Source organism: Misgurnus anguillicaudatus, chromosome 22 (assembly GCF_027580225.2).
Source record: "Misgurnus anguillicaudatus chromosome 22, ASM2758022v2, whole genome shotgun sequence".
Classification (NCBI taxonomy): domain Eukaryota; kingdom Metazoa; phylum Chordata; class Actinopteri; order Cypriniformes; family Cobitidae; genus Misgurnus; species Misgurnus anguillicaudatus.
Window position 1 is genome coordinate 49,440,020 of NC_073358.2, and position 24,526 is coordinate 49,464,545.

Genomic DNA, 24,526 nt, shown 5'->3' on the forward strand with positions numbered 1-24,526 from the left:
TGAGAAGCATAGCAAGCATCATCGTCCGATATATATTGGTGCACCCCTAAAAACATCTTACCTATTTCTTTCTTTCAGCTCCTAAACAGTGTTAACCACTGTGAAGAAAAACTAGGATTTACATATGAGGAAATTATTATTTGGTGAGTGCCACAAATAACAGTAACCCTTCCTATTGTATGCAGACTAAAAACAGAGAGAAGCTCATCTTAAAATTCTTCCCTTTATTTGTTTGTTTCTTTTCTGCTTTAGTTGTAAAAAAAATTACTGGAATATAAATGATGTGTTTTCCTTCTCGCTCACTTTGTCATGTTAGTCTGCGTGTGGCTTTGCTGAATGAGGTGAAAGAAGTTCGTGCTGCGGGTTTGCGAGCGTTGCGGTATCTGATCCGAGAGAGCAGCGTTCTCCAGAAAGTTCTTCAGCTGCAGGTGGATTACCTGATCTCCAGGTGAGCTTGCATTCTCCAGCTTTTATGGTTAACATTTTAACAGATAAACGGGATAATATAGATGTGCCAGAACGTCTCCTAGACTGAGATTCATGAGTTTGTGTACAGGTGTATTGACATCCAGCAAAGTAATGAGGTGGAAAGAACTCAAGCCCTCCGATTGGTCAGAAAGGTATGACCTCTCACTCATTTCCCTTTTTTTAAAGAACATACTTTTGTAGGTTTTATATTAGGGATGCACCGATAGGATTTTTTTAGGCCAATACCGATTTAAACAGACAACTTCTGGCCGATACTGATGCCGATACCGATATTAAACACTTGTATACAATACTATACAGTTGGTCTATTAGCTAGTTTATTTCTGCATCAAATTATTTTTACTGAACATCGATTGGATCTAATTAACATTCAACTGACCAACATAATAAGAGAGGCACAAATTAAGCTAAAACAAATCTAATAAGACAGCATGACAACCTTCAAAGGTGGTTTTTGCTATTCAGCATTTATTTTATTAACAACATTAACTCATTTTTTACATTTAATGGATTTCTTTATGCAGTTAATTAATAAACAATCGGTATCGGCCTTTCTCGTGCTATTGCCGATGTGCCGATTGTTTCAAATTCATCAAAAATCGGCCAATAAATATCGGCGGCCGATACATCGGTGCATCACTATTTTATATTTTGAATTAATATAATCTTCTGTTATTTTATTCATTCAGATGATAACGGTGAATGCGCAGCTGTTCCCAAAGTCGGTGACAAACTCTTTGATCGCCGTGGCCAATGACGGATTGCAGGAGAGAGATCGGATGGTTCGAGCCTGTATCGCCATCATTTGTGAACTTGGTATGTAGTTAAGTTACAAAAAAGTTGTTTCAGTGGTGTTTAATACATGAACTGAATGCATACAATGAAATATGATGCCGCAGTTTTTGTTTGGTATCTTTCAGTGTTTTTAAATCTTAAACACTTTTATCTTCTGTATACGCGTTATATATTTCTTGAAACCAGATGCCACTACTATTTGTATTTCGTATGTCACTATTTATTACAAATGTGTGTCTGATGAGGAAAAAGGGTGCTAATGGTTGGATTTTTTTGTTGTCGTCCAGCGTTGAAAAACCCAGAGGTGGTGGCCAAGCAGGGCGGTCTGAGCACGATCCTTAAAAACGTTATAGACTGTCAGCTGAGTCGCATCAATGAAGCCCTGATTACCACCATACTGCACCTGCTCAATCACCCACAAACACGACAATACCTGCGTGCTGATGTCGAACTAGAGGTACACGCACAGCATTAAACACACGATGATGATACACATGCACATCTCTAAAATCATATATTTGACCCCGCCTGTGAAAACCCAGACTTTTATTTACATAAAATAAAACATTTAAGAAAAACATTTAAGGTCCCATAACACATGCTGTTTCTGCATATCTGATGTTAATCTGGTCTATCTATAGAGTAGTATTACATCCTTAATATCTCCGAAGAGTCTTTAGTTTTATCAGATTTATAAAAGACCGATCAGCTTTACAGATTCTTTCTGAAAACGTACAAAAAATGTGAGTTACGAGCTGCGGGAGGAGCGAGTCACGAGTCAACACTTTATATAACACTGACTGGATAACTTATGATTCACTACATGTTCGGGTTGTTTATATAATATGCACGTTTTATGAAACGAATTATATAAAAATCATGTGTTTCTGTGCCTAAAGTGAACACAGATGATGAAGTCAATGTTTTAGCGAGCAAAGTACTTTTTTGAGCAGAATAGTAAAGCATAATGCCAATCATTAATGTCAGTATTTTTCATGTTATAAGTGTAACTATATATTAAAGGCTTCATTTATAGCAATAATCACAAATTACTGGTCATGCCACCTTTGACGATATTAGTTTTCACAGGCGGTGCCACAAATTTGCATTTAACATAATCTTTATACGTCTGCATAGGGCTGTCACGATTATGAAATTTGACTGACTGTTAATTGCCCAATAAATTGTGAGGATTATTTAGGGCTTTGGCGATTATGACGATTAATTGTCTGTTTTATTGCTTTGACATTTAATTCTTATGATTTTTTTGTTTGTTCATGAAATAATTTTCACACATGATCCTACTTAGGTCATATTAGTAGGCTACTGGACCACATGTCTGTTGTTGACCAAATGGCTGCAAAGATCCTTAAGAGATACAGATCCTTAAGAATAGCATATTTCACTTCCCTAAATTTGGAATTGCTTTTTTGGAAATGTATGTTTTACCTGGTTTTGCAGTTTGTTTTTTCCACTGTCATGAATGGCTATGGCTTTGATTTTTTGCGCTACACTGTCAGTTCAGGAGCGCCATCTGATTTATACAGGCACTGCAGCTCCCCCTTGTGTTTTTTAAAGAGATGTGCAATCATTGTGGTGATCTGAAATTATCCCGATGAGGTCAAACAATTGCGATGAGACGATTATTTAATCATTGTGACAGCCCTAAGTATGCATGTATCTTTATTAATTTGTCTTATAGACGGTTTCATTGGGTACACGTCTGGTCCGAACTTTACTTCCGGTTTCAGTTTTTTAATGGTCTGACTAGTTGCTAAACTGAACTTTTGAACAAATACGTCGTCAAAAATAACAAATGTTTTGGTTTCCTAGGTAATCTACGTGTTGTTTATTTTGCTTGTAATATAACTAAACTACGTTTAAAGTACTTCGCTAAGAATAAATAACAACAGAGTTTACTGGAAGATACGTTATGACCACGGAAGACGCTTGTTTATGTTGTTACTGCTGCAACCATCTATAAAGCTTATAAGTATCTATAACAATAACTATTGATAGTAACGTTTTTATTTTTCATTAAGATTTCACTTACTGGCTCAGTCAGTCCCGTAGTTCAGATTTGTAATCGCCTTAGTCATTTTCAAACTTTAGGGCATGAGCCAAAAAGCATTTTGCACTTTCACAGAAACTATTTTAAGAAACAATGCCATAAACCCTACACATTTTGGACAATCCAGCAATATATTTATTTCTTTGTAGCACTTATTAATATATCTTCCTAACCTCCAAAAGTTTGATTCTGGTCTGTGTCGTGTTGTTTTCTCTGCCCAATAGTGTCCTGTCTGTCTTCTCTTATCTTGCTTTACAAAGCAGAACTTGAAGTGAAGAAGTTTGCAATTTTATCATCTGATATCAAATGGATCATAACCTGATATCGTCTTTTTCAGCAAATTCTTGCACCGTACACAGACTTTCACTACAGGCACAACCCTGACACAGCGGAGGCACAGATCAAGTGAGTAGTTTGTATGTGTGTGCATGTGTGTATTTGACTGAGCTGCACTTTAATACATTGATGCATACAACAATGTGTCTTATCCACAATCCACACCCTACTTAGCCATATATATGCTAATATACTGATTAAATACTTTTTTAAACATGCATATTTTTAATGTGATGTATGCAATTTAGCTAGGGTTAATAGTATAGTAAGTATGGATGTTCAAATTGAGCGGTTAACCAAAGGTAAGAGTTTATGACCGATTAATACTATCAGTTAAAACATATTTGTTAAAGGAACAGTATGTAAGAAATGTATATCAATTAATCACAAAATGACCCTGATATGTCACTAGACATTAAGAAATCATTTTCATTTTAAATACTTATATCACTCACAACAGTGGTCTGGTCAGAATATTGTCATTTAAAAAGTGGAGTTGCAGCCCTCAACTGATGTTTATGTTGTCATTTTGTGTATTGGCCACCAGTTGGGTGATTGCAGTACCAGTTTTAGCCACAAGTTTTGTTATTGCAATACCAGTTTTGGCCACAATCCTACATACTGTTCCTTTAACGCACGTTGTGTGTCGGCACGTACCTACAGACATGCCTACATCACTTTTCTATCCCTTTTTTTGTGAATGACCTGTGAAAGGCACAAATTCTTTCTGCCCTGACGGTCTTGAATATTAAAATCTTATTAGTTAACGTTAATGTTCGGTTAACAAGTGGCGTTGACGGTCGGGAAAATTAACTGAAATTAACATTCTTAATAGTAAGTGTTTTTTTCACTACCCAACACACAGTCAGTCTGCATCATGCAGCATTTCCTGCGCTATCTCATTTGCATAATCTGTGACACTTTAATATAAGTACTTTACTGATGTCACTGTAGATATATTGTTAGTCAAGTAACAACATAATGTTGGTGATCCAAGGGCTGCACAATAAATCGCATGCAATGGTCACATGCATCTTGTCAGTAAATGAAAATTGCATGCAATTTATCGTGTAGCCCTAGTGTAAATGCATGCAGTAGCAACAATAAAAATAGTTGCAAAGCATGTTTATACGCCTGATGTGTATTTGAATCATTTTCCAGCTGCCTTGGGTTTAACATTTGATTCTTAAAGGAATAGTCTACTCATTTTCAATATTAAAATATGTTATTACCTTAACTAAGAATTGTTGATACATCCCTCTATCATCTTTGTGCGTGCACGTAAGTGCTGGAGCGCGCTGCGACGCTTCGATAGCATTTAGCTTAATCCCAGTCATTCAATGGTACCATTTAGAGATAAAGTTAGAAGTGACCAAACACATCAACGTTTTTCCTATTTAAGACGAGTAGTTATACGAGCAAGTTTGGTGGTACAAAATAAAACGTATCGCTTTTCTAAGCGGATTTAAAAGAGGAACTATATTTTATGGCGTAATAACACTTTTGTGAGTACTTCGACTCGCCTGAAAAGTCCGCTCCCCTTCTCCCTCTCATAATGGGAGAGGGAGGGTGTTACTGCGCCGAGTCGAGGTGCTCACGGGGGTGCTGTTGCGCCATGGAATGTAGTTCCTCTTTTGGATCCGCTTGGAAAGGCGCTGCGTTTTGTTTTGTGCCACCAAACTTGCTCGTATAACTACTCGTCTTAAATAGGAAAAACTTTGATGTGTTTGGTCACTTCTAACTTTATCTCTAAATGGTACCATTGAATGAATGGGGCTAAGCTAAATGCTATCGAAGCGTTGCAGCGCGCTCCAGCGCTTACGTGCACGCACACAGATGATAGAGGGATGTATCAACAATTATTAGTTAAGGTAATAACATATTTTAATATTGAAAATGAGTAGACTATTCCTTTAATGTTTTGAAATCCATTCAGCTGATCTCCGGGTCTAGCGCTAGCACTTTTAGCATAGCTTAGCACAATCCATTGCATCTGATTAGACCATTAGCATTGCGTTAAAAAATAACCAAGTTATTTGTTAAGTTTTGATATTTTTCCTATTTAAAACTTAACTCTTCTGTAGTTACATCGTGTACTAAGACTGACGGAAAATTAAAAGTTGAGATTTTTTTCTAGGCAGATATGGCTACTCTCATTCTGGCGTAATAATCAAGGACTTTGTTGCCGTAACATGGCTGCTGGAGGTGCAATGATATTATGCAGCAGTCGAAAGTAGTCCACTTGGTTACTTTCAATGGCAGGGGACTATTTTTGGGCACTACGTAATATCATTGCGCCTGCTGCAGCCATGTTAATTTTCTGTCGGTCTTAATACACGATGTAACTACAGAAGAATCAAGTTTTAAATAGGAAAAATATTGAAACTCTTTGGTTATTTTTTAGCGCAATGCTAATGGTCTAATTAGATTCAATGGATTATGCTAAGCTATGCTAAAAGTGGTACCGCCAGACCCGGAGATCGGCTGAATGGATTCCAAAACGGTAAAAAACTAATGTTTAACTCTAGGGGAGCTGAAAAATGAGCATATTTTCCAAAAAAGTGTAGTGTCCCTTTAATGCATTTTAAATGCTTTGCGATTCCACAGAGAGGACCGAGAGAGTCGGTTTCTGTCCAGTAAAATGGCCATCGTGGCTGCGTTTCGCTCGTGGTCAGGTATGATGTCCACTCACTGCATCATCTGCATCAGTTTTTCTTAAGCTTCATATTCTCCTCATCTCTTCTAACATGTGTTTTTTTTTTTTGCAGGTATTATAAATCTGTGTAAATCAGGGAACTCAGGTGTCCAGTCTTTGATTGGTCTGCTCTGTATACCAAACATGGAAGTCAGGGTGAGTAAAGTAACCAGTCGAGGATTTTCCCTAATCGTATCTATCAGATTAATTAGTTTTTATATATTTTTTTATTTACAGAAAGCCTTATTAGAAGTCATGTATGACATCTTCAGATTGCCTGTTCCTATGGTTACGGATGATTTTGAGGAAGCCCTGCACAGTGTCGGTGAGAAACATCTTTATTCACAAATGCAGATCAAAACTGATAGTAACATTGTGTCTGATGTGTGTTACATTCTGATGTGTTCAGATCCCAGCAGGTTTCAGGACAGCTGGAGGTTATCCGATGGGTTTGTAGCGGCCGAGGCCAAAGTCATATTGCCACATCGAGCGCGGTCCAGGTAACGCAATACTATGCTGTATATGATACACCTGACTCTTAGATTTTAGCTCATATATCAGGATTTGGTCTGATCTGTCTTTTTTTTTGGTTTCTGATGTGTTTTTGGTTCTTCTAGACCGGACCTCATGGATAACTACCTGGCTCTACTACTGTCAGCCTTCATCAACAGCGGACTACTGGAGGTAAAGAAAGACTTCATCACATTCCTCATGTTGTTTAACCATGAAGTCTGATGTTTTTAATACTGATTATTTTTGTGTGTGTCTACGCAGGGTCTGGTGGAGGTGGTGACCGGCAGTGATGGACAGATATCGGTCAGAGCTACTGTACTTCTCGGAGAGCTGCTACACATGGTAGTACACTTGATCATGTATCTTTGCTCATTTTCTCCACATAATTTGGCTTAGCATTAACCATTCGCCTTTTGGTTGTCCGCTTTACTTTTGAGGATATTAGCTTTGCATGTAAACGTCACTTTTTTCTTTCTTTCAGGCCAATACAATTCTTCCTCACTCTCACAGTCATCATTTGCACTGTTTACCCACACTGATCAACATGGCAGCTTCCTTTGACATCCCTCAGGAGAAACGATTGTGAGTAAAGACACAAAAACGCACGCACACAGTCGATCAGCTGCTCGTTTCCATGTTAAGTTTGTGAATCTCGTGGTGTTTCTCCAGGCGCGCCAGCGCTGCGGTTAACCACCTGAAACGTTTCCATGAGAAGAAACGGCGCGGGCCCAGACCGTACAGCCTTTACCTGGATCACATCTTATGCAGGACGGCCACTTCAACACACAAGAAGGAACAGCATCAGCGCTCGAACAAAGATATCTTTATTATGAAGGTATTAAATCTTCACACTGTACCATTACTGTGCAAACACTTATTCTGTTGAGGTTTGTTTTGGCCTTTGCATTTTGTTTTTATGACAAAGAAGCACATCTGATGTACAGTATTTACATGTGTGTTTGTAGGATACTGAAGAGGCGCTGATGATGAATCTGAGAGACAGTCAGATCCTCAATCACAAACAGAACCTGGAGTGGAACTGGGTTCTTATCAACACTATACTGAAGGTAAAATCCTTTATATGGGCCCAACTTAATTTTTATTGATTTAAATCTTTTTCTTTTTTCAAAAGGTAAGCTATTTTAGATGCCTTTGCCAGTGTTACACTGTATAAGAATGGTTTCAAATGGCAAAGAGAAATCACAGATTTCTTTGTAAGCTTTTCAAGAAATGCAAGACAAAAGTTATCAAGACATCTGGTATACATCGCAAAACAACAAAATACAGCAGCGTCAGTTTCCACCAATATTGGATGGGTTACAAATGGGAGTCATTTGTAACTCATCCGTTTAAATAATATTTAGCCTTACTGTGCATTCATGCAATTAAAGAAAATAAATCGCGCTATTTGGACAGGTGAACATTTTTAGTTAACTTGCGTCATTGGCGCCTGAAATTTGCGTCATTGGTGCGTGAAAATATTTGCGACACGTTAACCAATCAGAAGCTTGCTCTAGTAGTGATGTGATTATGACGTAGCAAGCTGAGGCAAAAAGACAAAATCATCATCATGAATGGTGCGAATGAAATGGGCGCTTGAAATTCGTGTCACTGGCACGTGAAATTCGAACCATTGGTGCGTGAAATTTGCGTCATTGGTGCATGAAAATAATTGTGACACGGTAATCAATCAGGAACTTGCTTTAGTAGTGACGTGATTATGATGTAGCAAGCTGAGGCAAAAAGACAAAATCATCATCATGAATGATGCGAATGAAATGGGCGCGTGAAATTCGCGGCATTGGTACGTGAAATTCGCGGTATTGGCGCGTGAAAATATTTGCGACATGTTAACCAAGCAGGAGGTTGCTCTAGTAATGACGTGATTGACGTAGCGAGCTGAGGCAAAAAGACAAATCATCATCATGAATGGTGCGAATGAAATGGGCGCATGAAATTCGCTGCATTGGCGCGTGAAATTTGCGTCATTGGTACGTGAAAATATTTGCGACACGTTAACCAATCAGAAGCTTGCTCTAGTAGTGACATGATTATGACGTAGCTGAGGCAAAAATACAAAATCATCATCATGAATGATGCGAATGAAATGGGCGCGTGAAATTTGCGTCATTGGCGCGTGAAATTCGCGGCATTGGCGAGTGAAAATATATGCGACACGTTAACCAATCAGGAGCTTGCTCTATTAGTGACGTGATTGACGTAGCGAGCTGAGGCAGAAAACCAAAATCATCATCATGAATGCTGCGAATGAAATGAACGCGTGCAAGTTGTTTCATTGGCGCGTGAAATTGTCATCGTTGGCGCGTGAAATTCGCGTCGTTGCCGCGTAATCACGTCACCACTAGAGCAAGCTCCTGATTGGTTAATGTGCCACAAATATTTTACACACATAAAAAGTCCACATTTTTCAACTCAATTCGCGTGAATCACATCATTCGCGCAAATCGCGTCGCATTATGTCTATTGCGTCTTTGCATTGACTTAACATGTAAATCACTTGCACTTAACACTTCATTCGTGTCTGGTGTGAACCAGGCTATGTTTTATAATCCAATGATGATAGTTTGATTTTAGTCATTGATTTCAATCTTTGACATGATCTTACTCAGTCAATATTTAAGATATAATGGTTATATTTTCACAGAATGTTCTTTACATTATGTAGGATGATTTTATGTATAAAACGCTATATAAAAAAGACTGTTCACAGGCAAGGTCACAAATATGTTTGGATGCGGTGTTAATAACTGGTCACTTTGTTTTGTCTTTTTTTCTAGTGGCCAAATGTGAACCTTAAAAACAACAAAGATGAACAAATGCACAAGTAAGTCCGGTGTATAACCCGTCATCAATTTAGCCATCCATGTGTTTTGCTCGTGATCTCCTGTCACAGGCTAAACTCTAAACTGTGTGTTTGTAGGTTTGTGAGGAGGTTGCTGTATTTTTATAAGCCAAGCAGTAAGCTATACTCCGCTCTGGAGTTGGATCACGCTAAATCCAGACAGCTGACGGTTGCGGGATGTCAGTTCATGCAGTTTCTCTTGGATTCTGAGGAGGTGAGAAACTCACTCGGTCTAAAAATAAATTCTTTGAGTAAACAAGAACCTCGGCAATTGACAACAGCGACATTGTCTGTTTCATTTGTAGGACGGTCAGATGTATTTAGAAGAGCTGGTAAAGGACGTTGTCCAGTGGCTCACCTCCTCCTCTGGGATCAAACCTGAACGCAGTCTCCATAGTAACGGCCTCCTCAACACACTTAGTCAGCACTACTTCCTGTTTCTGGGTACCCTGTCGTCACAACCAAACGGAGTCAAAATGCTGGAGAAATGTGGCGTGTTTCAATGGTGAGACCACACAAGCACACTTTTACAAAGCAGGTTGGCAGGACCATGGCACAGTTGTGCTTTGCTGCAAAATAGTGATAAAATATGAAATTGAGAACTGGCGTATTACCATGATGTCATGTTTAAATAAAACGTATATAGCTCAGTGGTTGAGCAATGCATTATCACTGCAGAAGGTCATGGGTTCGAACCCAGCGAACACACATGCTGAATAAATGTAAACCTTATAATGCAATGTTATATAACTTTGGATAAGCTTTTGCCTCATGCTTAAATGTAATTGCATCTTTTTGTTTTGTTTGCACAGTCTTTTGAACATGTGTTCAATGAAAAACCAGGATCAACTGCTGAAGTTAACCATGTCAACGCTGGACTACAGTAGAGACGGACTCGCTCGAGTCATTCTGTCTAAGATCCTCACGGCAGGCACTGATGTAAGACACACACCGCTTCCCAAATGTAACCCTGGACCACAAAACCTATCATTAGGGTCAATTTCTTAAAGAAGTCTAACGTCTGGTTAGGATAGGACAATATTTTACTGAGATACAACTACCATCAATAACTCTCTGGAAAAACTTTATACCTTTAGATACATTTGCAGGAGATCGTCGTTTTGCAGTGTGAAAAAAATACCGGATAATCAAACCGCTCAACCTTGTGCAACAATGTTAACAGTCCGTGTAACAACTAACCCGCATTAGTTTTTGCCCCGCCCACTCCTATACATATCTTCTACTGACAATTATGTATTTTATAGTATTTTTTCACATTTTTAATATGGGTCTTGCTTGTGTGCTTGAATTTGCTTGCCATAATTATATCAAAAGCATAGAGGAACTCTGTGTCAATTTCTTTGTTTGTATTATAACAGAACTGTCGTCTCTATGCCACCAAACATCTGCGTGTGCTGCTGCGAGCTAACGTTGAGTTCTTCAGTAACTGGGGGATGGAGTTACTGGTCACACAACTTCATGACCACAATAAAAACATTTCTATGGAAGCACTGGACATCCTGGATGAAGCCTGTGAAGACAAGGTAAAGGCCATGAAACGGTTTTAATTTTTCTGTAATAAGTCATTAACAAAATCGACATTCAAAAGTTGATATAGGCATGCAGTTTTACATAGAATTGTTTTGATGACTACAGGCGAACCTGCACACTTTCATTCACATGAGACCAGCTCTGTCTCATCTGGGGGATAAAGGACTTTTGCTACTGTTGAGGTAAAATCTTTATGCCTGTCTGTTATTGTATGCATACCACTTTAATGTATCGATTATTATAGGAGATGTATGCTTTTAAGCTTACAATAATTACATCTGTACCTCTTCACAAGTATGACTGTAACAAACTTTGTAAAATCAAACACCTAATGCTTTATAAATGTGACAATGATGTAGTGAACAATGGTTTTTCTTTTGCATTTTTAAAAATGCACACAACAACATTTTCCAAATGATCTGTGACTACACAGATCCACGAAAATCACTAAACCGCTGTATTATGCGTGGCCGACCAGTAGGTGGCGATGTTACTTTGTAACTAATTGTTTTATACACAGAAATGATAACAAAAACATTGTTTTGTAAACCAACAGCCGAAACACATAAACAATTTCCAGTTTTTGGTTAAATGTTGTTGTGTAAGTGGTGCTTAAAGTGTAAAGGCTGAACTATAGTTGCGAGGGTTGATGTACAGTGAGCGTGACGCAAATTTTGTCATCAGAATAGCATGCGCGCACTGTATGGGCACCACCAGATTTTTGTACCCACATGAACTTTGTACGCCTAGGTCACGCATGCATGTACCGGGGTATGTGTACTCAATATAAGTCAGATAAAATATGCTTTGCAAGGCCTTGCACATAGATTCACATACACGTAAAAAGATAAACTATACTCCAGGGTATCCCGTCATTGAGAAGTTTACATCTCCATCACTTTGTAGGTGCTTGCATCACAGCGACTTTAAAATAAAGGAAGTTTTTGTAATTGAAGGATATTTGCTGGAATTTAGTTTTTGATTCTTGTCTTCTCCATCTATTTGTAAAGGTTCCTGTCTATCCCAAAAGGCTTCACATACCTCAATGAAAGAGGATACGTCAACAAAGAGCTGGAAAAATGGCAGAAGGTAATTGCATCAAATATTCAGTTGTCAGTTCATGGTTTTGTGTCAATTTCTTGCTAATGAAGATGTTAATATATTTGTTCGTCTGTAGGAATATAATCTTAAGTATGTGGACATGATTGAAGAACAGTTGAACGAAGCTCTGACGACATATCGCAAGCCTGTCGACGGAGACAACTACGTCCGTCGCAGCAACCAAAGGTTTCGGTGTTACCTATAACGTGAAAATAACATTAACAATAACTGAAAAGGCGATTTGACGTTACACAAAACTAAATTCATTGTACACTTATTATTTTAACTAAGATTTTTTCATGTTATAGGTTACAACGGCCAAATGTGTTTCTTCCCGTTCATTTATATGGGCAGCTGGTACATGATAAAACAGGCTGTCTCCTATTAGAAGCACAGGTGTGTATTTATTTATACGCTCTTTGTATCGCTGTCTGAAATCCTGCGTTTTTTTTCTTTTATGTGTAAATATTTGCATTGTGTTTGCTAGGGAGTCATTCAGGATCTCTGCTGTGCTGTTCGTTCTCCAGTGTTGGATAAATGGGAAGGCATTAAACAACTGAAAGCTGTGCTTTGGGCTCTGGTCTGTTATGTTTTTAGCATCTCTAACTTATGAATTATAATTTCATGAACTTCATGTGCTTATGATGTTTAAAATATGCATTTTTAGGGTAACATTGGCAGCTCTAACTGGGGGCTCAACCTTCTGCAGGAGGAAAATGTGCTTCCAGATATCATAGCTCTGGCACAGCACTGCGAGGTTTTGTCCATACGCGGGTAACTTATATATGCATTATCAAATTCCTTACCTACCTCTTTATAACTTAAGTTATATGCACATTTTTAACCGCATATTTGTTTTGCCAAAGCGTCCACATACAAAAACAATTATTTACATATTGTGCCTTAAATAAATGGTAACAGTTTACTTGAAGAGGTGTTCATAAGACTGACATGACACCTTCATAATAATGACATGACATGTGCCATGAAAATGAAGGAGATTATATGCACATTTATGCCTTTTAGTGTCATTTGTTCAATTATGTCATTTTTAATGCAAAGATGACATTGTTTGAGATGTCTTTGTTATAACAACTTGACACAAACCAATAAATCAAAACTTTTCATAAATCTGTCATAAACATGACATAGTAGAATAATTATCAAACTTAAGAAACTACCTAGCTTTATGGGTTAACATTACATTACATTAAACTGTCAATTAATATCATTAAGTGTTACTAATACTATGTCAAAAAGATTATTCTTAACTTTATGTATGTGCACAAAACATAAAAAACTTGACAACTAACAGAACTTGTCCTTCCTTACACAGAGGGTTCTGAAATTTTCTGACATAGAAGAAAAATCTAACAAAACATGTAATTAATTAATTTAAATAAATGTTTTCCATTGATATGGACCCAAAACTGCATGGGTTAACCCATTATTGTACTGATTAAACTTAATTTTAGGTAAATCGGTCTCCAAATGCAATAAAATATAATTGTATCAATTTTAATTATTATTATTATTGAATGATTGATTTGTTATTTGTTAAACACATGGAGAAACTTTAAAAAACATTATCAACTGAAGAATATTCATGTCACTGTTATAAAATGATTTGACAAAGTATTCACAAGTTTTCACAATGACATTTTACTGACAAATTATATTTGTACCATTGTAGTTGAGGTCAAGAAAAATATTTATGACGCTGTTATAAAACTATTTGACAAAGTATTAACACTTAATGACATTTTAATGACTTATTATACTGTATTCGTACAACTGTAGTTGAGGTCAAGAAAAATATTCATGACACTGTTATAAAACTATTTGACAAAGTATTAACACTTAATGACATTTTAATGACTTATTATACTGTATTCGTACAACTGTAGTTGAGGTCAAGAAAAATATTTATGACGCTGTTATAAAACTATTTGACAAAGTATTAACACTTAATGACATTTTAATGACTTATTATACTGTATTCGTACAACTGTAGTTGAGGTCAAGAAAAATATTCATGACACTGTTATAAAACTATTTGACAAAGTATTAACACTTAATGACATTTTAATGAAAAATTATATTTGTACCACTGTAGTTGAGGTCAAGAAAAGTATTCATGACGCTGTTATAAAACTATATGACAAAGCATTAACACTTAATGACATTTTAATGACAAATTATATTTGTACCACTGTAGTTGAGGTCAAGAAAAGTATTCATGACGCTGTTATAAAACTATATGACAAAGCATTAACACTTAATGACATTTTAATGACAAATTATATTTGTACCACTGTAGTTGAGGTCAAGAAAAATATTCATGACGACGTTATAAAACTATATGAAAGAGTATTAACACTTAAGGACATTTTAATGACAAATTATATTTGTATCACTGTAGTTGAGGTCAAGAAAAATATTCATGACACTGTTATAAAACTATTTGACAAAGTATTAACACTTAATGACATTTTAATGAAAAATTATATTTGTACCACTGTAGTTGAGGTCAAGAAAAGTATTCATGACGCTGTTATAAAACTATATGACAAAGCATTAACACTTAATGACATTTTAATGACAATGTGTCATATCATGTCAGTCTAATGAACACCCCTTCAAGTGAAGTGTTACCAAATAAACTAATATAGCTATTGTGCAAAATGCATTACACAGTGTATATTTAATTTATGAATTTTCCATGCAGTACGTGTCTGTATGTTCTGGGCGTGATCAGCCAGACGAGGCAGGGCAGCGACGTGCTCAAGGTTTTAGGATGGGACTCCGTACGGCACAGCCGCAGACAAAAGTGGCCCGTTGTCCCTGAAGAGGTGGACGCACCTCTGCCCAGTGAACTTTCATCTGTGCCCAGCACGCTCAGCCTCACCTCGGAGTCCACCGGCTCACGGCACAACAGCGAGAGCGAAAGTCAACCGAGTGAGTTAAGATGAGATTGTTAAATGAGACACACATTGGTCGATAAAACCGTGAATATACATTTACACAGTAATCCTAAATTTGTGTTCCAGGTTTTTATTTGGAAGATGGTCGCGAAGGGTTGGACATGTACGACGACTCTTCGCTTTGCATACACGCGAAACCTCCAAAGGACAGAAGTCCTTTTACCATGTTGACCCCGTCGCACATCAGAAATCGTTTTCTGAACTCTCTTTCTCTCCCCATTAAAAAGGGGCGAAGCTCCGGTGACTCCAAAGGCACAACTAATTCAGGAAAGTCACCCGAGGAGCTGAGGCTCATCCGGAGAAACCGTACGGCAACCGAACCTTCGAACTACTCTCCTGGCCGCTCGTTTAAGAGCCGCAGTCAGAGCTTTAACACGGACACGACCACCAGCGGCATCAGTTCCATGAGCTCCTCGCCGTCCCGGGAGCAGGCTGTCGCCATGGATACGGACTGCGCCAGCCTCAACACAGTGGTGAGCGCCAAAACGGTGAAAATGCAAGACTCGCTCAGTCCTTACTCTGGCCGCGGCCACATCCCGTTGTCGAAGTCCAATTCCACGTCCCTGGTTCCGCCCGGGTCGGCACACACGCTTCCCCGCAGGGCGCATTCGCTGAAATCCCCCTCTGTGGCCACCATCAATAGCCTAGTGGATTGCAGCTATATGTACACGAGTCAACGTGATGCGTTGGGCTACGACATGCTGAAACGTCTGCAGCAGCAGAGGATCCATCCTTCTCTTTCCCACAGCGAAGCTTTGGCTTCTCCAGCTAAAGACGTTTTGTTTACGGACACGATCACCATGAAAACACGCAGCCTTGATTCACGATTCACCCCGCGCGGGTACGTAAACTTTTATTTGTTGTATCTGGCATATTTAGTACATGTTTGAGTGTCCATGAGATCTATTGGGTGACGCTTTATTTTGATAAGCCACTTTAGACATTTAACTTGGCGATGGTCAACTACCAGTCATTAGACAGGGTTCTTGAAGTCCTTGAAAGTTTGTGAATCGGGGGAAATAATTCAAGGCTCTGAGAAGTTTTTGAAAATATACATACATAAGTCCCTTTCACACATACAGTCTTTACTGGTAATTTACTGGTAAATTGCAGTTAACAGATCATGTGTGAACAGAACCTTTCCGGTAAATCAGTGCTCCCAATTTACCAGTAAGACAGGTTGTAAGATTACCAGTAATTTACTGGTAAGCGCTGTGTGTGAACGAAAATTATAGGATTACCGGCATTTAGAACGGACGACGTCAGACCGTGCTGACAGCTTCGGGCCAATCATAGCGTTTTAATACAGATGACGCGTTTACCCCCGCACTGTTTACAGACGTTTCCACACACATGCTGCTTGAAAGTTGAGCACACCTGAAGTTTACGTCCACATTTCTTCACCAAAGTTGTTTAAAACAGCTTACCGCAGAATTGCCGACATCCTTAGCACGCCCTCTGTGAAGCCTAACGTGCAAACAGTATTGTTGTTAAAAACGCATTTTCGGTTTGACGTCGTCTCATTCAATGTTTGTTTGGTCATGAGCAACTTCGCGACTGTTTACCACAGACGTGAAAACAGCAAAATACGGACCGTGGATATGAACGACGTGGATTGTTTACAAATACAACACTGAGCTCGCCGCGTGCTACAGGTACTTCCGCTTTCTCAACGAATTTACCGGTATTTTGATACTGATGTGTGAATGATGTCTTACTGGTAAAATAACGGAACGCCACCGCGTGTGTGAACAGCACATTTTTGGATTTACTGGTAAATTCATTCTGGTAAATTCATGGTAATTTACCATAATTACTGTGTGAAAGAGGCTATAGATACATGTCATTGAAAGTGCTTGAATCTATTTTATGCAAGAAGTTTTCTGGACAAAAATCCATATTATTCTCTGTGTAGTGTATGGTAATATCATGAAACTTCTAGACGTTTTAAGCACACGTGCTAAACTGTTCGCATTAAATCTTCTGTATGCGAATCTTGATTCATACCAAAATGCTTTTTTGCATAGTTGTGTTTGACACATGAAAACGTCTCGGGTTACGTATGTAACTGTTGTTCCCTGAGAAGGGATCGAGACGCTGCGTCTCCCTTGCCATACTTCCTGCGTCCCTGTAACTCCGTCTTTGCCAATATTTTAGATAGTGATATACTTTCTGGCTCCCGCGTCACGCTGTTGTTGTAGTTAAGCCTCACCATTGGTTGAATTTGATATACACATTCAGACGCACCTGGAGGCGTCCCAAAAGTGTCACCGCAGTGACGCAGCGCAAGTTCCTTCAAAAGGGAACTGTAACAATGTATCTTAAAAGGTAACACAATGTAATCTTGCTCTCACTTGAAATGTGTCCCCACAATTAGTCCTTGAATTTGAGGATATTGGACCTGGAAGGTCCTTGAATTTGAAATTAACTAAGGCGTGGGAAGTCTATTAGTTGACTGCCTGCTTATTATCTACCAACACTTCTTTGTGAAGATCCACCAACAGACATTAAACTGACTAGGAGTAATTTAGCAATTACATGTGAACTTATTCTACTTACCTCAACCCATTTACAGTCTAGTAAAGGGGTGGTCCCACTACACTTTCTTTCCATTGACTTCCATTCATACGCGCCATATTTAATTCTGGTGAACTCTGACTTGCGAATTTGTATCAAGTCAGACATGTGACCAGTAGAAAACCAGTACATCACAAGGTGACGTTTCTCTTTACCGAAAAGCAATGATGGTAGGACGAAGTGCCAATGCCCATATTCGCAGCAATGTCCGAAAAATATTTGCATGCTTAAAGTGTAGTGTGACCGCTACTTATTGACCCAAATAAGAGTCTGCTTGGCGTTATATAAATCAGACTCTTGTATAAGGAATTTTGGGTGTTTTTTCTTTGCTGGTCCTAGGTGTTCTCGTAAAAGGTTCAGCTACTCTGGACCGCTAAGCTCTCGTCGCAGAGTATCCAGAACCCTGGTACCATGGTGGGTGAGGCGGCACTAAATTAGGTTCCCTCATTATTTTGGACCTGCTGTCGAGTATACTGTAGACTCACAGCATCACATCATATAGAAGTACAGTTAGTTGTTCCCAATACTCGTAATTTTTTCCATCTTTCAGTTATTCGCTCTCTTTCTAGTGTGTAACTGGATATACAGTACATACTCTTAGGGGCTGTTTACACTTGGTATTAAGATGTGTTTTCATCGATCGGATCACAAGTGGACGAGAGAGACACATCACGTTTACACCTGGTATTTAAATCAGTCTCTTTTGTCCACTTTCGACCGCTTCTGTCCTGAATACTGTAAGGGGGCGGTCTGTCAAGACGATGGGCGAGTCTCTCCGCTGTCATTTAAACACGAACGGGAGTAATGATGAGTTTATATGGATGCGAACTAATATTATGTCGGAGTCCACTGCTTGTGTTGTAAATAAACATGCTGCACAGTATTTTGTACATGTATTTGTTAGAGCTTTCTCTGAATTTTCAGCGCAATTGATGAAATAGTATCGCCCAACTTTCACACGCTTGCAAAATGAAACTGCGGAGATCAGCCGCTTTAGTTTTATCAATTGAATGGCTAAAAATAGCACTGTTCACTGTGTGTTCACGCCAGAAGTCAGAAAAGACGTAAAACATTGTGTTCAGTACCTCAGATTAGATAAATGGCCGGACCGAAGGCAGTCACGTGCGGCTGTTCGAACACATTCAATCACATGTGCATTTACACTACAAAAGCATTCCGATTGAAAGGAGTTTCGACTACCTCTGAATGTGGTCGAAAGTGGACGAGCTCAAAACGTTTTGAACATCGTTTTTACCTGGCATTAACGTCGTCCACTTGTGATCCGATCGATGAAAACGCATGTTAACAGCCTCTTAGCCACAAACTAGTATGTGTAGTATAGGAACAGGGTGCTTGAATTTAAAGATGTGCATTAGTTTCAACCTGAGCACTGAATCTCAAATTGTGATGTCGCACGTAGCGTGTTGACATGAAGTAGAGATTTCAGACTATAAATCTTTTCTGCTTGTCTTGGCTTTACTCGTAGGTTTTTGAAAGCTTTAAGTTTTGCGTCTCTGGATAAGGAGGACTTGTTGAGTCCGATAAGTCACGCCAGCCTGCATCGCTCTTCTTCTCTGCGCTCCATGGTACCCAACCCCACCTTTGGCTGCAGCGAGGATTACATCGGCCTCGCTTTGCCCATGGACATCAACCACATATTTCAGGTACAGTGCATTCATCTTAAAGGGGACATATCATGAAAATTTGACTTTTTCCATGTTTAAGTGCTATAATTGGGTCCCCAGTGCTTCTATCAACTTAGAAAATGTGAAAAAGATCAACCCAGTAACTTAGTTTTGGTAAACCAAGCATGTGAAAAAATAGCTCATTGAAATTTGGCTTCCCTTGTGATGTCAGAAGGGCATAATAATAAACAGCACTGCCATTTAGTGCAGTGATCACTAAATTTGCATTTAAAGGACATTTTTGCTCACACCTACAAAGTGTCAATTTTAACATGCTATAATAAATTATCTATATAGTATATTGAGCTAAGACTTCACATACGTACTCTGGGATTTATTTGACATCTTAAAAAAGTATTGTGAAATGTCCATTTTAAAGCCCCCCTGTGCTGAAAATCAAGTTTTTATTGTTGTTTATATGTCTGTGTGGTGTTTTTAATATGCTTTAAGAAAAACCATGTACAAATTCATCATTCAACCGCATTGCTGAGTATTGGAAAAACCACGGTTTCCTAAGTTACTAACAAATCACATCATCATGAGTGGATCAGTAGTTTGAGCCATAGATATTATACATATGGATGCCGCATAGACTCAGTGCTGAAACGATTGCAGCACTGTGTGATGCTCGCACCTGTAAACCATGTAAGCGCAAAAAAATTATGTTGCAAATGCGCAGTTCACATATGCATTGTGTGAAATCGGAGCAGTTATGTGTCTGCAATCGCCAAATGTAACATATATTTACATTTATACAACAGTACTTTTTGGTTCTTGAATCTGGGCTAAGAGCTATGCGATATTCTACTGATAACGGCACAGTAACCCCTTCACCTTTCGTATCATTCCGCCACCTAGTGAATGGAGGTCCTTTAAACAGGCTCATCTCTGAATGGAAAAACTGCATGCACACACGGACACACAGAGACGCGCTGTTTTTAAACACTCTCCGTGTGTCTCATTAGTTCACTAGATCGTAAACCAGTCTGTGAATCCCAATCGGAAGTTATTATTCCGTCAAAGATCAGCGCTCTTGGATGTTACGTTAAACTTAATGGGAGTAATGTCTTGTCACATCGTGTGGACGATTAACACTTGGAAAGAGGGATGTAAACAATACTTTTTTCTGGAGCGATCTCTCTTCTCAGAACACGAAAACACCGTGGAACTGCAGGTAAGCACCGCAGCTTTTAAATGTGGACATTGATCATTTATTTAATCGTGACGTGACTATAAAAACATGTTATGAGATATCGCCACTGATATATTTATAAGCAGCATGCAAAAACATCTCTCTGACACTTATAAAAAACAGGTTTATATAGTACTGAGAAGAACAAAGTCTAATAATAATCGAGTGCTCGTATCGCGTTAAGATTAAATGGTAAACCAATAGTAACATTATATAAGTATAGTTTTATTCACTTTTACATCGCGCCAAAACAATAACAACACAAAAGACACTAAATATGAATAAGAAAACAAGTAATAGTTTCATCATGACACCAAATACTGCTGATTTGATCTCATTTTTGACCATCAAACACAGACAGGGCCAACATCAGAGCCAGGGAATCCCTGTCAGAGATGTAGCCCAGATGTGGTCAGCGGGGCGAGTGAACACTGACGTCCGCTCATGCTCTGGTTCTCGTACCGAATCTTGCTAAGCAAACGTTCACACAGGCGCTATCTTTACTAATCGACTGCAGATTTAAATATAATAAATATATATTCTCGACTGAACTAATCTTAAAACTACACTTTGTGACCAAGAAACATTAATATAAAGAAACGGCTATTCCGTCCATTGAGTTATTATGAGATTCAAAGCAGCCGAAAGTGTTACCTGTCATTCTGGCCGCTCTCAAATCCGTGGCGGAAGAAAGTAGTTCCCAAACAAAGAGGCTTTTAAAATAACTCCGTTGTTGTTTTCTAGTTTTTTTCAAACGTGTGCTGTCGAACTGTTGTATAAAAGCAATATCACTCTCGGAGTCGTGTGATATAGCTCTATATCATCATGGCTGTGATTAGGCCAGAGGCACGAGGCCGTATATATCAATGGTCCGAACTGTGCGATTGAGTAGAGGTGGGGAATAATTTGCATATTCATAGATCTGTGTATAGTATACGAAATAAGGCAAGGGTGTAGATTTGCATTTAGGCAGTTTTAAAGCATGAAGAAATTACTGCCAAAGGAAAAACTTTTACTTGCGCTATTATGATGCTCAAAGATGAGTTTTAAGTGAGAAAATGATTGACTACAGGGGGAATTTAAATCTTTTTGCATTAATTTGTGGAAGATTTAGATGACATTTGCACAAGACAACTTCAAGTGCACAGCAAAAATGACTTTCTTAGTATTTTTGTCTTGCTTTTATTACAAATATAAAAAAAATCTTAAATCAAGATGCATTTCATTGATGAGCAAAATTACCTAAGAAAATGAGTCTAGTTTTTAGCCCAAAAATTATTAAAATTAAGTGAATTAATTTAATTTCCCCCGGGGAAAATACTTTTTCAGGAAGTGATTTTTTTGCTCCCTCACTTAAAGACATTACACCCCAATCACGCTGATAAGTCGCTTGAGTTTTTTATTAGTATTTATTGATTATATTTAATTAAATTTTTCAGTATCAAATGGTCAAAAAATATTATACTTTATATAAGGATTGATTTTTTTATTTCAGGCAAATTTATGCATTTTAAGTCTTTTCTGTTACAGACTAAAAAACAATGTTAATAAAGTTATTCTTTGTTGTAAGTTGATCGATATTCCTTTTTTTTGTTTTCTTTTTGTGTTTTCTCAATGTTAATAAGGATACAATGTTTTGCAGATGTGTAATTTTATAGACAAATTATACTATTTACAGTCGCAGCGGAGAGTTGGGGGGGGTGCGAAATGTTTACTTAGGGGGGGGGGGGGCGTGACAGAAAATAATTGAGAAGCACTGGGGTAAGCAAACAATATTGAACTTTTTTCAAGAAAAATTCATCAAAAGCAAACATTTAGCATGAACTAACTAAAAAAAATGCTAAATGTTTATATATTTATTAAACCCCCACCCAAAAAAATTGGCAAAACCAATGGAGTAAACCATTTTGTCATTTGGAACAGTTCATGTTGTTATCAGCTCATGTTTGTTATCTGAAGTCAATATTTCAGTCAATCAAATTTCACTTGTTTTATTTTTTTAGATTAAAGAAACCTCATATTTCCAGAAGAGAACAAGCCCCCCTGCCGGAGAGAAATCATCCAGATTTCTTTTTGGAGAAACGGATGGTAAACTGATCATTATTTTAACATTAAATGAGTATTAACTCATATGAGCGTTTAGTATAAATCCATCTGTGTTTTTTAGAGTCGTGTCGTGGTCCTGCCCTGAAGCAGCAGGTCAGCATCACAGAGCTGTTAAACAGCAGCCGGTCAGATCAGCATCATCTGTTGTGTGATGATGAGACTACAGGTTTACAGGAGCACACAGAGGAGAACTGCCTGTACTGCAGCGCTCTTACTGCACTCGGCTCATACACAAACAACCATCTGAATAACACACACACTCGCACAGGTAAATACAACACACCAGCACTCCCACCTTATCTACTTTTAAAGGTGCGCTGTGTAACTTTTAGGAGGATCTCTTGATAGAAATGCAACGTAATAAACATAACTATATTATCAATGGTGTATAAAGACCATACATAATATGAACCATTTTGTTTTATTACCTTACAATAAGACATTTTTATCTACACACACCGCGGGTCCCATAACATGGAGGTCGCCATTTTGTGCCGCCATGTTTTTACAGTAGCTCTAAACGGACATGATGCGTTAAACGACGCAAAGATGAAAGGCAGAAAACAAATCCGGGTGATCAAATGAAGAAACATTATTATTATAATTTTTTTATTATTAGCTTTGAATCCAGCTTAGGTTCACTGTACAAGTACTTACTAAATAATTGATTTCTGTTCATTTTACCCCCGGAAAAGTTATGGATTGCAGCTTTAATAAAAAAATTCTATTCAAATTTAATTCAATTGCATTTTTTACTATGATGCAGTTTTACAGTAAATTATATGTAGTGCAGGCACATATTAATATATTATATATTGTATTATAAAAAAAACACATACATACATAATAGTTTTTGCAATACTTACTCCAAAAGCAATCGGATCGGTATAGTCATAGTGCTTGCAAATAAACACGTCTGTTAGTAAAATCTGTTCTTATACACAATTTTTCTCTCTACTCGCACAGATCTGTGTGAGGGTTTCACTGCGTGGCACGGTCAGCCATCCCATAATCACCTGGAGGTGGTCGCTCAGTCTAAGTACTCTGGTGTGTCGGGCTGCAGTGATGCAGCTGTGAGTCAGGGCTCGGCCAGCAGCACACCCAGTACTGAACTTATACTGGGTAAGACAGATACAATCTATTCCAGAATATTTCACCAAAATATAAATGATAAATGATGTGATGGGCTTTAAGTAAAGGATAATGTAGAGGCAGCCGGTAGTTATCGGGAAATAAGCCCCGACAGTGTGATCAGGACTGTATCACATTGAAGGGGCTTATTTCCCGATAACTACCGGCTGCCTCTACATTATCCCGCTTATTACACGGCTACTTGTCACATAAGAAAAAAAACGGACATGAATATGAATTTTAAACATTTTATTGGCATATTTGTTTTAAATTAACATTTTTATCCTTCCGCGAAACTTTGCACAGATGCATAAAATGATCGTAATACCTTATTAAGATCCTCTGCTTCATACTTGTCTGTCTCCGTTTTTTCTCTTTTAGCCAGTCTTTGAGAAGTTTTAATGCCCATTCTGTTTTTTTTGTGTGTTGGCTTCGTA

At 38.2% G+C, this 24,526-nt stretch overlaps 1 protein-coding gene across 1 annotated transcript in view; it reads left to right on the top strand.

Annotated features, from left to right (window-relative positions):
• The window catches only part of rictora (RPTOR independent companion of MTOR, complex 2 a), a 33,155-nt gene that overhangs the window by 3,690 nt on the left and 4,939 nt on the right, over nt 1-24,526 (top strand). Inside the window, exons 4-35 of the mRNA XM_055198361.2 lie at nt 79-143; nt 317-448; nt 557-620; nt 1,179-1,305; nt 1,572-1,741; nt 3,693-3,760; nt 6,299-6,366; nt 6,460-6,542; nt 6,624-6,711; nt 6,796-6,886; nt 7,004-7,070; nt 7,161-7,241; nt 7,381-7,481; nt 7,569-7,734; nt 7,865-7,966; nt 9,698-9,744; nt 9,841-9,976; nt 10,068-10,267; nt 10,575-10,701; nt 11,142-11,306; nt 11,419-11,495; nt 12,324-12,402; nt 12,491-12,600; nt 12,723-12,810; nt 12,902-12,994; nt 13,082-13,188; nt 15,143-15,372; nt 15,465-16,239; nt 19,462-19,639; nt 22,856-22,940; nt 23,020-23,226; nt 23,925-24,080. Coding sequence (XP_055054336.2) covers nt 79-143; nt 317-448; nt 557-620; nt 1,179-1,305; nt 1,572-1,741; nt 3,693-3,760; nt 6,299-6,366; nt 6,460-6,542; nt 6,624-6,711; nt 6,796-6,886; nt 7,004-7,070; nt 7,161-7,241; nt 7,381-7,481; nt 7,569-7,734; nt 7,865-7,966; nt 9,698-9,744; nt 9,841-9,976; nt 10,068-10,267; nt 10,575-10,701; nt 11,142-11,306; nt 11,419-11,495; nt 12,324-12,402; nt 12,491-12,600; nt 12,723-12,810; nt 12,902-12,994; nt 13,082-13,188; nt 15,143-15,372; nt 15,465-16,239; nt 19,462-19,639; nt 22,856-22,940; nt 23,020-23,226; nt 23,925-24,080 — 4,333 coding nt within the window. The remainder of the gene's footprint in view (nt 1-78; nt 144-316; nt 449-556; nt 621-1,178; nt 1,306-1,571; nt 1,742-3,692; nt 3,761-6,298; nt 6,367-6,459; nt 6,543-6,623; nt 6,712-6,795; nt 6,887-7,003; nt 7,071-7,160; nt 7,242-7,380; nt 7,482-7,568; nt 7,735-7,864; nt 7,967-9,697; nt 9,745-9,840; nt 9,977-10,067; nt 10,268-10,574; nt 10,702-11,141; nt 11,307-11,418; nt 11,496-12,323; nt 12,403-12,490; nt 12,601-12,722; nt 12,811-12,901; nt 12,995-13,081; nt 13,189-15,142; nt 15,373-15,464; nt 16,240-19,461; nt 19,640-22,855; nt 22,941-23,019; nt 23,227-23,924; nt 24,081-24,526) is intronic.